The sequence below is a fragment of the Carettochelys insculpta genome, chromosome 2 (assembly GCF_033958435.1).
Source record: "Carettochelys insculpta isolate YL-2023 chromosome 2, ASM3395843v1, whole genome shotgun sequence".
NCBI lineage: Eukaryota > Metazoa > Chordata > Testudines > Carettochelyidae > Carettochelys > Carettochelys insculpta.
Genome location: NC_134138.1, coordinates 274,657,246 through 274,673,211, shown reverse-complemented (window position 1 = coordinate 274,673,211; position 15,966 = coordinate 274,657,246). Strand labels below are relative to the sequence as shown.

Here is a 15,966-nt window from a genome sequence, read left to right as displayed (position 1 = left end):
GGGTGGACCGAAGACAATGATCAAGCACCTTGTCTCCTGCCATCCATCTCCAGCCTCTGCCAAACCGAGACCGGGGACACTATTCCTACCCCCTGGCTAATAGCCTTTTATGGACCTAACCGCCATGAATTTACCTAGCTCTTCTTTGAACTCTCTCCTAGGCCCAGCCTTCACGGCCTCCTCCAGCGAGGAGTTCCACAGGTTGACTGTGCGCTGTGTGAAAAAGAACTTTCTTTTATTAGTTTTAAACCTGCTGCCCATTCATTTCATTTGGTGTCCTCTAGTTCTTGTATTATGGGAGCAAGTAAACGTCTTCCCCTCATTCGCCCTCTCCACACGGCTCAGGATTTTATAGACCTCTCTCATATCCCCCCCTCAGTCTCCTCTCTCCTAAACTGAAAAGTCCCAGTCTCTTTAACCTCTCCTCATACAGGACCCGTTCCAAAGCCCCCGTCATTGGAGTTGCCCTTTGCTGAACGCTTTGCCATTTTCTGAAGCACACGCGCCGCACACCCTCTCCTCTACTCCCACTGCTACACGTTCACTCACCTGGCCCGCCGGTGTGTACACCCTCGCAAGCGAGCCTGCCTGGCTGTAACGCTCACCCCCCCGCTACATGACGTGAGTACATTGCTGCGCTCCTGCACACGCTCTGAGCTACGCGTAGCTCCACGGATCAGCCCACGTATGCCTGTGCGGGCACTCACAGCTGCACAAGGGCAGGGTAATGGGTGCACCTGGGGCTTCGGGCCTAGGAACACTGGAAGGAAATGGCCGAAGTTGGCGGAGAGGCGGCAGTTCCAGGGAAATGGGATGGGGCGAACACAGCCCCCAGCCCTCTTTTCAGGGCCCAGGACAGGCTGGGGCAGAGCTCCCTGCAGGAGGGCAGAAGAGAGTGGGGTGGGCAGAAGGAGGAAGGCTGAACTCCACCTGGTCAGGCTGGGGAGGGGGTAACTTTGTGTGGAGCAGGCGGGCTGGGGGCAAAGAGCCAGAGCTGTGTGACCCACCCGTGTTTTGCATGGGCTCTGTCAGCAAACCGGCTCGGGGCAGGGGAGCTGTTAGGCAGGGGAAACAGCCCTTGAGGAGCCCTTGAGGGAAACAGCGGCACACAGGCAGTGCCCCAGTGTATGGGTATGTTCCCCCTCACCCATGCACACTCTTCCATTTGTAAAGCAGGCGGCTGCAGGTCAGTGGGGTAAAGGCTCAACCCGGCAACTACAGAGCTGAAAGCCCTGTACCGCCATGGCATGAGCTAAAAGCCACCCCCGCGAAGGCCGCAGACCAGGTCACACTCCCTTGTTAGTGGTCATGTTACACAGATACTGGTGCACACACGCTAGCACTCCCTCTCCGTGTGCAAGACCACCTTGCACTAGCATTCCCACAGCCCCCTCCTGTTCACACCCCTCCGTTCGCAGTCACACGGGTCAGGCGAAGGGGCTGGGGTGAAGTAGCTGAACTAATACCCAGCCCAGCTCCCCCTCTACCCCCCTCCGTGTGACCTGAGGCCCAGAGGCCGGTGACTGATGGAATCTGTCCCTCTGGGTTTGCTCCAGAGGCTTCTGACCCTGGGAACAGACAAAACACCATCTGCCAGGGCCAGGCTGAGCAGCCCCATGCAGAGCTGCAGCTGCAGAGGGCTTTGCAAAGCTCTTTCCCTGGACGGAGGAGGGGTGGGAGGGGTGCCTGCTTTGTGGCTGTGCGTTCAGGCAGGGCCTGGGGGCCGGCTCATTTGCATTTGTCGCCATGAGGGGGAGGGAGTTACAAAATTGGTAACTGCCTCTGAAGTGCTCTGAAGACACAAAGCAGTGGCGGGCACCCTGGGCCCAGCTAGGTGCTACGTGGGCTCTGCAGAACGTTTGGTTTACCGCTGCCCAGCGGCTGGGTTGCCAGATTCCACTGGTTTTCCGTCCATGTGGCTGTTTTCTGTCGGTATCACTAAAGCGACGCACAGGCAAAGCCAGGGCACAGGAAGTGGGGTGGGTGCTCACTGCACACAGCATTTAGGCTCTCTCTATGCTTTCAAAAAAACTTTGTAATGGCTAAATTGCAGAATACTAATGAGTCACTGACATGAATATTCAGTGCCTCATTAACACGCTGTTAGCCACAGTACTTCGAAAGGGCAATGGCTCATCTGAACGGGGGTCCTTTTTGAAAGGACCCTGCCAACACTGAAATCCCCTTGTTCCTATCAGCTGATAAGAATAAGGAGACTTTGATGTTGGCAGGGTCCTTTCAAAAAGGACCTCCACATAGATGAGCCACGGACAAGCAAACCACGGCACTTTTAAAGTGCCACAGCTGGTGTCATGCTAATGAGGTGCTGAATATTCATTTCAGTGCCTTGTTAGTATTCTTTGATTTGGCCATTAGCATGGCCATTTCACAGTTTTTTGTAAGTATAGACGTAGCCTTACTGTGGGAGCCATGAGCTCCCTCTGCATCCAATCAAAGCGCTGTCCAATCAGCACTGTCATAATCATGAGGTATCAGAGGGGTAGCCGTGTTAGTCTGGATCTGTAGCAGCAACGAAGGGTCCTGTGGCACCTTATAGACTAACAGAAAAGTTTAGAGCATGACCCATCCATGCAACAAACCTCGTTGCCAGCTCTGCCCACATATACACACCAGCAACATCATTACAGGACCTAACCGGATCAGCCACACCATCGTGGGCTCATTCAGCTGCACATCTACCAATGTAATTTATGCCATCATGTGCCAGCAATGCCCCTCTGCCATATACATCGGACAAACTGGACAGTCTCTACGTAAAAGAATAAATGCACACAAATCAGACATCAGAAATGGCAATATACAAAAACCCATAGGAGAGCACTTCAATCTCCCAGGACACACAGTAGCAGATTTAAAAGTAGCTATATCCTGCAGCAAAGAAATTTCAAGAACAGACTCCAAAGAGAAATTGCTGAGCTACAATTCACCTGCAAATTCAATACCCTCAGCTCAGGATTAAACAAAGACTGTGAATGGCTGGCTAAATACAAAAGCAGCTTCCCCTCTCTTGGAGTTCACACCTCCAGATCTACTGATGACAATACAACTCAGCCTGCCTGACTAAGCTAACCTCGTTATCCCCAGCCTTGCTCTGGCCTATTTATACCTGGCCTTGCAGATTTCCAGGACCAGCATCTGAAGAAGTGAGTTAACTCACGAAAGCTCATGCTCTAAACTTTTCTGTTAGTCTATAAGGTGCCACAGAACCCTTCATAATCATGAGGGTTAGCCAACAGCCTGGGAGTAAAAGGGTTAACCTCCTTAGCCACGTGGGGTTGGCCTAGAGGAATGTACGTAAAAATTAAATTTTTTGGCTCCTCCCTTTTTCTGTCCTCTGTTGCTTCTTCTTCTTTCCAGCCATGAGAGAGAAAGACACAAAATATCTCCCTGCAAGAACAGGCCCTCCAATATTCTGTAAGTAGGGTAAAGTTTAAATAAGTCCGTTAGGCTTTATTGTCCTATGGTTTGGAAAGTGGAATCCAATGTCCGTGCACTTCTTAAAAATGTTCTTTTACTCTCCCTGTAACTAAGTTCTAGGCCCATGGTGGAGACTCCACATGTGTTTTACTTTGTGACTCTTCCATCTAGTCATGAGGCTTGCAACACAAATATTGTTGTAATAATAAAAGTTCTTTTTCTTTTTGTTAACCTGGTAAATAAGGTTTTAAAGGTCCTTTTGCTGGACCCCACTTCTGCATTTATCTTGCTAAAGTGGGAAAAAAAGCCATAACAAGCATGCCCACCAATTCCAGCTACACAAGCAGTTAGCAAAACCGCCCTACCCCAGCAGAACGCCTGGGTTATGACAATCTTGTGGCCCACTGAGATGAAGGCAGGTCACTCACATGGTCCACTCACTAACCTAGGTTGTCCATCACTGCTGTAAAGCGTGCTAGTGAACCAACAACGGCTGCGAGTCGAGAATTCTTCACTTCCAGGGCTCTGCTGCTACGTCATGTCACTGTGGATGGTTAACAGGCGCCACTCCAGAGCTGGCTGCATTTCTGGGAAGTGCCGTAGCAGTTAACATGGCCGGTGCACTGCACCGTTTGCTGGGTTCTTTGGGAGAACAAGCCAGCCCTGGCTAGCTCTGGGGAAATGAGAGCAGACCGGGCATGTCCCAGTGGGGAGGGAGAGGGCGTAGGGAACAGGCTGCGAGGGCTGTGGGGCACGGCTAGAGCAATGGGATGAAAAAAGGAACAAACCGAGGCGAGGGTTTGGAGAAAGGCGTGAGTAGTGAGGCTCTGGGCTATGGAACTGGCTCCCGAGGGAAGTGGGGTGAGGGCACCATCATTGGGGACAGCCAAAAAATTACACTGGACCCTTTACAATCAATGAGCGATGGGTTAGGGAGCCCCTCTGCCTGGCCCCAGCGGCAGGGAATCTAGCTGAGCTGGGCCACTGCTGGCTTCAGGGATGCTATAAGCCTTTGCACGCCTGCACTACGCTCCCTGGGGGGCACAAGGCCCTCTAATTTTTCCATCCGGGAGGCAGAATAGATTTCGTTCTGTGCATCAAGGCATGCAGAGACATGCACCAACCAGTACAAACCCATGCTGCTGGCTGTGGGAGCTCTGCTTCTAGAGCTTCTGCATTGATGACATCTTTATGATTTGGACCCATGGTACAGAGGCTCTAGAAGAATTCCACAGAGACTTTAACAATCTACACCCCACCATCAACTTATGCCTGAATTACAACATGCAAGAGATACATTTCCTGGACACTACAGTACTAATCAAGGATGGCCTGATCAGTCCCACACTGTACCGAAAACCTACTGATCGCTGTACTTATCTACACCCTTCTAGTTTCCATCCTGCACGCGTGACTAGATCCATTGTTTACAGTCAAGCTCTTAGGTATAATCACATTTGCTCTGATCCAACTGACAGAGACCAAAAACTACAAGAACTTTACCAAATATTCATAAACCTGAATTACCCACCAGGAGAAGTAAAAGAACAAATCGACAGGGCCAGACGCATACCCAGAAACCAGCTACTCCAAGATCAGCCCAAAAAAGCCAAGAACAGAACACCACTGGTCATCACTTACAGCCCCCAACTCAGACCACTGCAACAAATTATTAAAGACCTACAACCTATTCTTAATAAGGATGCTACACTCCAGAAGGCCCTGGGTAACAGGCCTGTTCTCTCCTACAGACAACCTCCCAACCTCATGAGGATCCTTACTAACAGCCACAGTCTATACCCCAGGAACACCAGTCCTGGAACCTTTCCCTGCAACAAAGCCCACTGCCAGCTTTGTCCACATATGTTCTCTGGAAATACCATTACTGGACCTAACCAGGTTACTCACAGAATCACGGGCACTTTCTCATGCTCCTCCACTAACATCATATATGCCATCATGTGCCAACAATGCCCAGATGCTTTGTATATTGGACAGATTTCTAACTCCCTTAGACAAAGGGTCAACGGGCACAAAACAGACATTAAAACACTCCAGATCCACAAACCAGTTAGTCAACATTTTAATGGAATGGGGCATTCTGTCAATGACCTCAAGGTATGTGTGTTACTGAAAAGAAATTATCGCTCTTTTGTAGAAAGGGAAGCGGACGAGTCTGCATACTTAACTCAGTCTAATTCTTGATCTTCCCCGCCACCCCTCCACTCTCTGATTTGCTCACCTTGATTATCTTTTTCTGATTTGTCCTCCTTGCTTACTGTTTTTGGTTCTCTGTGTCTTAAATATTGAGTCTGTTCTGGTCTGGCTATGGTCTGAAGAAGTGGGTCTGCCCCACGAAAGCTCACCTGATAAACTATTTTGCTAGTCTTTAAAGTGCTACTTGACTGCTTTTTGCTTTAGAACAGTGGTGGCCAGCAGTTAGCAAGCAAGGGCCAAAACAGCTGTGAATAGAGTACAAAGAGTCATGTACTATACATTTATTTTTATAACTATATATATTTTGATACGGTCTTGCGTGATCTTCTTATCAATAAACTAGGCAAATACAATTTCGATGAAGCTACTATAAGGTGGGTACAAAACCGGCTGGATAACCGTACTCAGAGCGTAGTTATTAACGGTTCTCAATCCTGTTGGAAAAGTATAACAAGTGGGGTTCCGCAGGGATCTGTGTTAGGACCAGTGCTGTTCAATATCTTCATCAACGATTTAGATACTGGCATAGAAAGTATGCTTATTATGTTTGCAGATGATCCCAAGCTGGGAGGGGTTGCAACTGCTTTGGAGGATAGGGTCATAATTCAAAATGATCTGGACAAATTGGAGAAATGGTCTGAGGTAAACAGGATGAAGTTTAATAAGGACAAATGCAAAGTGCTCCACTTGGGAAGGAACAATCAGTTTCACACATACAGAATGGGGAGAGACTGCCTAGGAATGAGTACAGCAGAAAAGGATCTAGGGGTTATAGTGGACCACAAGCTAAATATGAGTCAACAGTGTGATGCTGCTGCAAAAAAAGCAAACATGATTCTGGGATACATGAAGAGGTGTGTTGTGAACAAGACACGAGAAGTCATTCTTCCGGTCTACTCTGCACTGGTTAGGCCTCAGCTGGAGTATTGTGTCCAGTTCTGGGCACCGCAGTTCAAGAAAAATGTGGAGAAATTGGAGAAGGGTGAGGAAAGAGCAACAAGAATGATCAAAGGTCTGGAGAACATGACCTATGAAGAAAGGCTGAAAGAATTGGGCTTGTATAGTCTGGAAAAGGGAAGATTCAGAAGGGACACAACAGCGGTTTTCAGGTATCTAAAAGGGTGTCATAAGGAGGAGGGAAAAAACTTGTTCTTCTTGGCCTCTGAGGATAGAACAAGAGGCAATGGACTTAAACTGCAGCAAGGGAGGTTTAGGTTGGGCATTAGGAAAAAGTTCCTGACTGTCAGGGTGGTCAAACAGTGGAATAAATTGCCAAGGGAGGTTGTGGAATCTCCATCGCTGGAGATATTTAAGGACAGGTTAGATAGATGTCTATCAGGGATGGTTTAGACAGTACTTGGTCCTGCCATTGGGGCAGGGGGCTGGACTCGATGGCCTCTCAAGGTCCCTTCCAGTCCTAGTGTTCTATGATTCTATGATACAGATATAGATAGATAAAAAATAAATTTATAGGACGTGGTTCATCGCCCCCCCTAGAACCAGGCACCCCCAGCCCCCCACTCTAACCCAGTCCCCCTCGCCTTCCCCAGAACCAGGCACCCGCAGCCCCCTCCCCTGCTCTAACCCAATGCCCATTATGCCTGGGACTCACCAGAGCCACTGCTGCCACACACTTCTCCCTCCAGGTGTGGGGGCACACGTGCACAGCGGCGGTGAGCAGTCCGGGTGCGTAGCTCTGAGCAGAAGCTGAATTTCACTGCTCAAAGAGCCACCTGTGGCTTGGCCACCCCTGCATTTTATACCAACCATGGTTAGCGCCACGAGGTGCCTGTAGCAGCTCAGAGACTAATGGATTTATTAAGGCCTAAGCGTTCATGGGTAAAACCCACTTCATCAGAGGAACTGGAGTGGAACTACAGTGGCAGGTGTGTAGGTATGAAAATTACTGCAGAAGAAAGATGTTACCATCCCTTGTTAATCAGGGTGACTGGGGCCATTTGGTGCAGTGACAGGCAGATGTGAATGCCCATTGAGGGGAAGTTGCCTCTGAAGAGTGTTAACCAATTCAGATCCTTATTGTGGCCTAAGTGTACAATTTTGAATTTGCAAATGAGCCTCCCCTTGGTAATCGAGTTTTGCAGTTTTTTGTAGCAGGGTGGCTGCTTCTAAAGCCTTTACGGAATGTCCGGGGAGGTGAAAGTGATCCCTGAGAGCTTTACCCATGTTCCCTTTCTTGATATCTGATTTGTGCCCCTTTATACTTTGGCGCAGAGACAGTCCAGTTAGTGAACGACCCACACCGCTGGGTCTCAGTGGGGGAACCGTGTTGGTCTGTTCCAGCGAAAGCAATGAGGAATCTTATGGCACCTTAAGACTAACACATTTATTTGGGCATAAGCTTTTGTGGGCTGGCACCCACTTCCTCAGATGCATGGAGTGGAAACATCAGGTGCATAGACAAAGGAAAACATGGGTGTGTTCCCAGCCAGACTCTGCTACTGGCAGAGCTGAGCTGGTAACGAGCCCCAGCCAGCGAGAGCCAGACGATCCCTTCAATCCTTTCGGCCTGAGGCTCTCTGCTGGAACTGTTCGCAGGGAGGGGCAGAGCCTGCTCACTCACCCCTTGCTGCTACACACGTCTGGGATTTCACCGGGGAAATTTACGGCATGCCGAGAGCAATAGCGATGGGTGAAACTGTTGCAGCTCACCAGCCAGGCTGCCTGCCCAGCACGGTGGCTGCCCACATAACTCACAGGCTCTGGCAGGGATTCCACCGGGCTTGGGAGTGTGTCACTGCGCCAGGCAGAAACACAATGCTGTCTCGGGAGCAGCGGGTACCATACATTGGTACTCAGAGCCACTAACAAACCCGGCCGCTCTCCCCCAGGCAGCGGGGAACGCCCAGGGGCGTGGATGAAGGTATGTCATGCGGGGAAGAGAGCGAGGGCTCCACCTAGGACGGGGGCTCTGGGAGTTCCTTTAACCCGGTGGTGCTGCCCCATTCCTGAGTGACCCTTGCCAGGGCAGTCCTGCCGTAGCTCTGAGCTCTGCACCTCCCCCAGTGACTCCTGCTTGAAGGTTCTGAACTTCCCTTTCCCACCCGACGCTCCTTGTCTCCAGAATCCAGGCTAGGCTTCCAGAGCCCAAGCCCCCCACAGCCTCCAGGCTTCTCCCTGTGGGACCCCCAGGCTGGGACCTGGCAGGACAGGGTGGCCGGAGCACAGAAGCACAAGCTACGAGGCCAGGCGCAGGGCAGTGCCTTGCTCTGGGCGCACATGATCCCCCATAGGAACAGGGTTCCCAGGAGTGTGGTAAGGACTGACACCCCAAGAGCTTCCAACACAGCCCAAACACTGGCTGGCTGCGGGCCGTCCGCAGGGAGCCAGCCCCAGGGCTCCAGCCAGATTCCGCCTCCCAAAATCCCCCAGCAGCTGCAATTGGACAGTTTCCTACCTGTCCTAATCTGCCGCACAGTATTGCTGTGTGCTGTGCCCCCCGCACACCCATCCTGCCTGTGGGCTCCCTGTGGCACGTGCTGAGTGTCCCGGGGGCTGCCACATTTTGGGGGTTGGGTTTAGGGCCTGGGAGCAAGGTGCTGGTGGCCCGTGACAGGGGTCGGAGGAGACGGTCTGGTCGTCTCTTCTGGTTTTGAAGCGGCTCTAGAACTGCTGCCTCCCACCCCAGAGGTGGCTGCACTTCAACAGTGCTGAAATGACCCCTTGGCACTTGCTGGCTAAAAGGCAGGTGGGCACACGTGCCAGACTTCTGCACCATCCGGGGGGGGCAGGAAGACGGACACTGGGTACAACTGGGTAAAGGTGGGAGCAGGGATCACCTAAGAACAGGCAGCCCTCTTGTTCCACAGTGTGTCCCCCAGCAGGCAGGGCCAGGGGGCATTCCTGCCCCGGGGGCTAACAGGCAGTCACTCTCCCTTGGGCAACAGGGGGGTGTCCTTTGTTTGTCATTGGCTGATGCATGTTGGCGCTCCACGGGCAGGCTGGCATGTGCCTGGGTGCTCCATGTGTTCGCCCTCCCAACCCCCACAGGCTCCCTGTGAGCTGGCATCTCCCGTGGGGCCGCAGGTGGGCAGGGTACCGGTGGATTTGCCCCGTGAGCTGCCAGACGGGTTCCCTCCCGCTATCCCCACACCCAGCCAGCCCCCTCCCCCTGGGCAGCCTCCCTGGCCTCCCCCCTGCATCCCAGACTGCTCACTTGGTCTTGCGCAGCTTGTTGTTCTCGGTCTTGAGCAGGTAGAGCTTCTTGGCGAAGAAGACGGTCATCATGAAGAGCAGCAGGACCACGAGCGCCGCCGAGCCCACGGCCACGCACATCACCTGGAAGTCGGTGATGATGGACTCGCAGCGAATCCCCTTGTGCCAGATGTAATCCTGGGTGTTGCACCTGCAACGGGACCCAGGCCACCAGTTAGGGGCCAGCTCAGCCACTGGCACCCAGCAATGGGAGAACACAGAGAGCAGGCTCAGCCTAGCGGGGCAGTGGGGGCGGGAAGGGGCTTGCAGGAGAAGAGAGGAGCAATCAAAGGCAGTACCGGGGGGGCTGCCGAGGCATGAGGTCACTGAGCCGGAGGGGACAGCCTGGGGAGGCGCTGTTACACAGAGCTAAGAGCAGCTCGAAGACATAGAGGCTGGAACCGGAGGTGCTGGGGGCGCACCCCCTGGCTCAAGTGGTTCCCATCAGACACAGGGTCTTCAGTTTGGTGCAACAACTCTCAGCACCTCCACTACACAGACTGCGGCACCCAGTGGGGTCATGCCCCCACCCCCCATCCCGCCCCATTTAACTGCTTGGCTCAAACTGAGCATGCTCGTACCAGCACAGCATGCTCAGAAACATCTGCTGAAGCCGCTGCCCTCACTCGCGCAGCCGTGGGGCAGCTCTGGCCCCAGCCCGGGCGCCGAAGGTCAGGCGTGTCCCTGCACAGTTCAGTCCCCGGAGGAAAGCCGACCAGGCGCGTCGCTGGGCAGCCGAGCCCCGTACCTGGGTCTGGATGCAAAGCGCCCTTCTTTAGAAAGCCAAGTCAGAAAACTGTTGGCCCGTCTCCCAGGGTGGGGGCCTGCCCTACGAGTCACTGAGGTGCCACACTCCAGACAATGGATGCAACGAACCTAAGCCTGCAGCTCCGGCCCCCGGACACCACTGCAGGGGGGGCCCACGCAGAGCTGCGGGCTACGAGACGGGCACCCCAGCTGAGAGCTGGAAAACAAGGCCACCAGGCCCTGGGAGGCTGTTCTAGATAGCAGAAGCTGAGCTCGCAGCCCTCCCCACCCCCACCATTAGCCTCCCCATGGCACGCAGAGGCATGCCGAAGTCGCATGGCTTGCCGCCGGACACACAGTGAGCCTGAGAAGCCAGACGGAGAGGGCCGGGGCAGCGCTCCTTGCACAGGCTGGGGCCCAGCGAGCTGGAAAAGCTCTGAGGATGGGGGATGGGGGTGGGACAGGAGCCCTGGGATATGGGAATGAGCACAGGCCTGGGGAATGGACCGCCGGGGGCGCCCCTGCACCAGATGCCGGGGATGCTCTCGGGGGCCCAGCAGTTCTCTTCTGGTCCGGCTCTAGCGTCTCCCCTCTGTTTCAGGGGCCCTGCAGAGGACACTCTGGCTCCCAAGGGGGAGAACTGGGGTGTGAACATTAACAACTGGCCGGGTGCGTGAGCAGAAGGACAGGGGCTGTCTGAGAACCGGTGCTGCTGTACCAGCCCCAGGCTGTACTGGTTGAGCCCAGGGCAGCCTGCTCCACACTCCCTGCTCGGGGCCCAGCCCTCCCAGTAACCTGGTGCCTTGGCTGGCCTGAGCCCTCCACTGCCTCACAGCCTGTCTGGGAGACAGCCGGCCAGTTACCACAGGAGGGCCATGTCCAGGGAGACACACACCCTCCCTGTCTAAGAAGCATCCCCCAGAACCCCAGCAGCGACGGCTGGGTCCTCCTGCCTGGATTCCTTCAGCTGCAGGGCCCCAGACGCCTTTGGGCTCAGCTGACAGGACGCGCAAGAGGGCACCCGACAGCAGCATTTCCCTCCTGTGGCATGACTCCCCTGGGGGCCCTGCAGCACCATGAGCACCTGGGCTTGGCAGGGCGCCCAGTGGAGTCGTTCCACAGGCTGGTCTATCAGAGTGTGCTGCCTCCAATGGGTCTCCCCCATGCCACCCCTGGCCAGGCAAGCTCTGAGCACTGCATTCGCTACCCCCATACAAACAGGCTCCGGCTCTTGGACCCCTGGGCTGGCCACCTTGGCTCCTGTAACCGCCTCCTGTCTGTCCCCATGGTGTCCCACCCTGCTTACACCACACCGCTGTTCCAGCCACACGAACCCCTTCGCACCACTCCCCGGAGCCAGCCAAGCTCCTTGTCCGCCCCAGCAAGGTCCTGTCATAATCCTGAGCTCTTCCATTGCTCACGCACTTCCCTGCCTCACATGTGTCCATCTCGCAGCCCCTAGCCTCCCACCCCATCCTCCATGTGCCTGCTCTCCACTGCTCCTGCCCGGGGTCTCTGCCCTATGTCAGTGATTTGGGAGGGGGAATCTGTCTCTTTCCATGGCTCGTGGGGATGGATCTCACTCAGGGAGAAGGGGGTTCAAACACCAGCTGTAGGCAACCAGGGGAGCTAGCAACAAGGGGGGGGGAGGTTGCAAGGGGGCGTATGGGAGCCAGAGGCACCTAACGAATGTTCTCTGAACTTAGCCAGTAACGTCCCTCCCCCAGATGATAAAACCCCAACCAAGAACAACCAAACCCCTGCAAGAGTAAAAGCAACACAGGCTGAGTCCAGCACCAGAGGGGAGAGGGGGTGGGATCCAGTCTTCTCCTGGACAGAATGCAGCATGTCCGGTTCCCTGCCTTGTGGACAGGTGTCGTGTTGGCATTGGGTGCATCCACCTCACAGCCCTCTGAGACCGGGACGGGTTCTTGAGATCAGAGTGGCCGAACAGGAGGAGACAGAGAGGGGCACAAAGGAGATATTCTCACCAGAGTCACTTTAGGGGAGGGATAGCCCAGTGCTTAGCACATTGGCCGGCTAAGCGTTGTGAGCTTCATCTTTGAGGTGGCCACTTAGGGATTATTTTTAGGGTCCACAGTGACCTAGACAAATTGGAGGATTGGGCCAAAAGAAATCTGATGCGGTTCAACAAGGAGAAGTGCAGAGTCCTGCACTTGGGAGGGAAGAATCCCAAGCATTGTTACAGGCTGGGGACCGACTGGCTAAGCTGCGGTGCAGCAGAAAAAGACCTGGGGATTACAGTGGATGAGAGGCTGGATATGAGTCAACAGTGTGCCCTGGTAGCCAAGAAAGCTAACAGCATACCGAGGTGCTTAGGAGAAGCATTTCCAGAAGATCTAGAGAAGTTATTATTCCCCTCTACTCGGCACTGCTGAGGCCACATCTGGAGTATTGCATCCCGTTCTGGGTCCCTCAGTATAGAAAGGATGTAGACGCATTGGAGCAGGTTCAGTGGAGGACAACAAAAACGATTAAGGGGCTGGAGCACATGACCTATGAGGAGAAGCTGAGGGATCTGGACTTATTCAGTTTGCAGAAGAGAAGAGTGAGGGGTGATTTGATAGCAGCCTTCAGCTTCCTGACATGGGGCTCTAAAGGGGATGGAGAGAGGCTGTTCTCAGTGGTGTCAGATGGCAGAACAAGGAGCAATGGTCTGAAGGTACAAGAGAGAGGCATAGGCTGGGTATTAGGAAAAACTGTTTCACCTCGAGAGTGGTGAAGCACTGGAATGCATTGCCTCGAGAGGTGGTGGATTCTCCATCCCTACAGGTTATTAAGTTCTGGCTTGTCATAGTCCTGGCTGGGATGGTTTAGTTGGGGTTGATCCTGCTTGAAGCAGGAGGCTGGACTCAATGACCTCCTGAGGTCTCTTCCAGCCCTAGAATGCTAAGATTCTATGATTACAGGGCACAACAGAGTGGTTCCCCAGTCCAACAGCCACTGTGCTGTTTAGGAGGATGAAAACCTTGGGGAAGGAGAACAACAATCTGGAGTGGAGGGAACCAGTCCTAGTGTGGGAACTCTGCTTCCAGGTGATGTCATGGTATCCTCTCATACAGAAAGTATCCCTCTGAGGTTTGTAACGACTGTAAGAACCACACGGTGAATTGCCCATGGGGCGCAATGGATGCTGTCTTCTCCAAACATGTAGACAAGCTTATTTGCTTGCCGGAAGCAGCCAGTGGTTGTAGTACATGTAGGTACCACTGATGCAGGGAAACGTAGGAGAAAAATGCCAGAGGCCAAATCTAGGCTGCTCACTCAGAGATGAAATTCCAGGACCTCCAGGGTAGCATTCTCTGAAATGTTTCCAGTTCCATGCACAGGGTGTTAGGCGGTGTTCCCTGGAAGCTGAGCACTTGGGCAGCCACCAGGAGAGATTCAGGCACTGCCCAGCTGATTGGCAGAGCACCCACCACCACCCAGAGCGGACAGCATGTGTTTCTACTGGTGGTGCACATCCACACAGGACTTGGTGCACATAAAATTTATTCTGCCCTTGGCAGGAAAAAAATTAGAAGGAACACAGGGGTTAAGACAGACAGAAGCACGTGGTCTCAGTGCGTGGAACAGACAGTGGTGTTCGGCAGAGGGATTTAGGTCTATTAGGGACTGGGAAAGCTTTCAGGGCAGGAAGAGCTTATGGAGGAAAAATGGTCCCCACCGAAACGGACCCAGACTTCTGGCTTCTCCGAGGCAGTCTAGATGGTGCTTGGCCCTGCCATGAGGGCAGGGGACTGGACTCGATGACCTCTCGAGGTTCCTTCCCGTTCTGTGATTCTAAGAAATTAGCAAGCTGAGGAAGGAAATTCTGAATGAAGGGATGTGGGAAAGCCAACGTGTGCAGAGGAGCACATGGTTCGGGCACAGACATCCCTTGGGCAAGGATTCATTCACGGAGATTCTCTGTATTCTGATGAGTAGGAGAGGATGGAAGTCCATAAAGCACAGGCAGCAACTGAAGAGAAAGAGTCACATGAAAGATCCCACTCAGCGGCACCACTGTAAGACAAACCACAGAGTTTGATACCTTTTCCAAGTGCTTGTACAAGTCTGACTATTAAAATGGCTGTAATGCCTGGTGTCAAAGGAGGATATTGACAAAATAGGCATCACAGAAACTTGGTGAACTGCAGCTATATCTACACTACGGAAAGAAAGTCGACTGCAGATAAGCGATTCCAGCTACAGCAATTGGGTAACTAGAATCGATGTATCTGCAATCAACTTACCCGGACGTCCTCACTGAAGAAAGTCGATGAGCCTCCCTTACTCCTCGCGTCTCGTGAGGAGTACAGAGGTCAACTGCGACCCCTGAGAGGTCGATTTCGTGCGACCCTACCAGACGCACAAAATCTAACCCCAGAAGATCGACCCTGAGCTAGTGTAGATGTAGCCTTAGGTCCTATATATTGTGTACCCCCGGCCAGGTATCACACAATTAATGGGACATAGTCATACCAGGGGACACGTAAAACAGTCAACTCTTTCATATCTGGCAGCCACGGGACTGGGAGGTTGCTGGATATTCAAGTATTCTGGATCCAGAGAGGTGTACCTACCATGCATAACACTAAAGAAAACGAAGATTAGATATTAAGGCTCTGTCTACACTAGCCCCAGAACTTCGAAAGGGGCATGACAATGAACCTAACAGAAAGATGCTAATGAGGCACTGTCATGAATATGCAGTGCCTCATTAGCATAGTGGCAGCTGTGGCACTCTGAGAGCGCCACTTTCGATCGTGTACTTTTCAAAAGGACCCAGCACACTGTGAAATCCCCCTAGTCCTATTTGGTTACAGGAACCTTTCTATTAGGTTCATTATCGTGCCCCTATCAAAATTCTGGGGCTGGTGTAGACATATCCTAAGAAACAAATGAAATTCTATGCAGAGTACTTTATTTACCAACAGTAGTATTGTACACTGTAAACTTATACTGTACTTGCTGTATTTATTTGTATTTACTTTCACTGTACTGTACTTACAGAAAATGTAACTAACATTTACTTACAGTTACAATGCCAGTTATTTGAGAGCTCTGGATAATAGAATGCTGGATGTGAAAGAATTTACTATATATAGGGACCATGGCACTATGTGTTAAAGAAACAGAGGAATAGAAATTCCATGGTTGCATAACGAAGCATATACCACTAGGGCTGTATTACTGACCACCTGACCAGGATGACGACTGGAGATCAGAGGGGTTATAGAAACAGAAATCTCAGGAATAATGAGGGGTTTCAACTGAGCCCATACTGACTGGGTACACCTCATCTGAGGACACGATACAATGACAAAATTTGCAGACGCCATTAATGAC

The 15,966-nt window shown here is 52.6% G+C and overlaps 1 protein-coding gene across 1 annotated transcript in view; it reads right to left on the bottom strand.

The window, feature by feature from the left end:
* CSPG5 (chondroitin sulfate proteoglycan 5) overlaps nucleotides 1-15,966 on the bottom strand; it is a 41,456-nt gene that overhangs the window by 11,591 nt on the left and 13,899 nt on the right. The window contains exon 3 of the mRNA XM_074986339.1: nucleotides 9,830-10,018. Coding sequence (XP_074842440.1) covers nucleotides 9,830-10,018 — 189 coding nt within the window. The remainder of the gene's footprint in view (nucleotides 1-9,829; nucleotides 10,019-15,966) is intronic.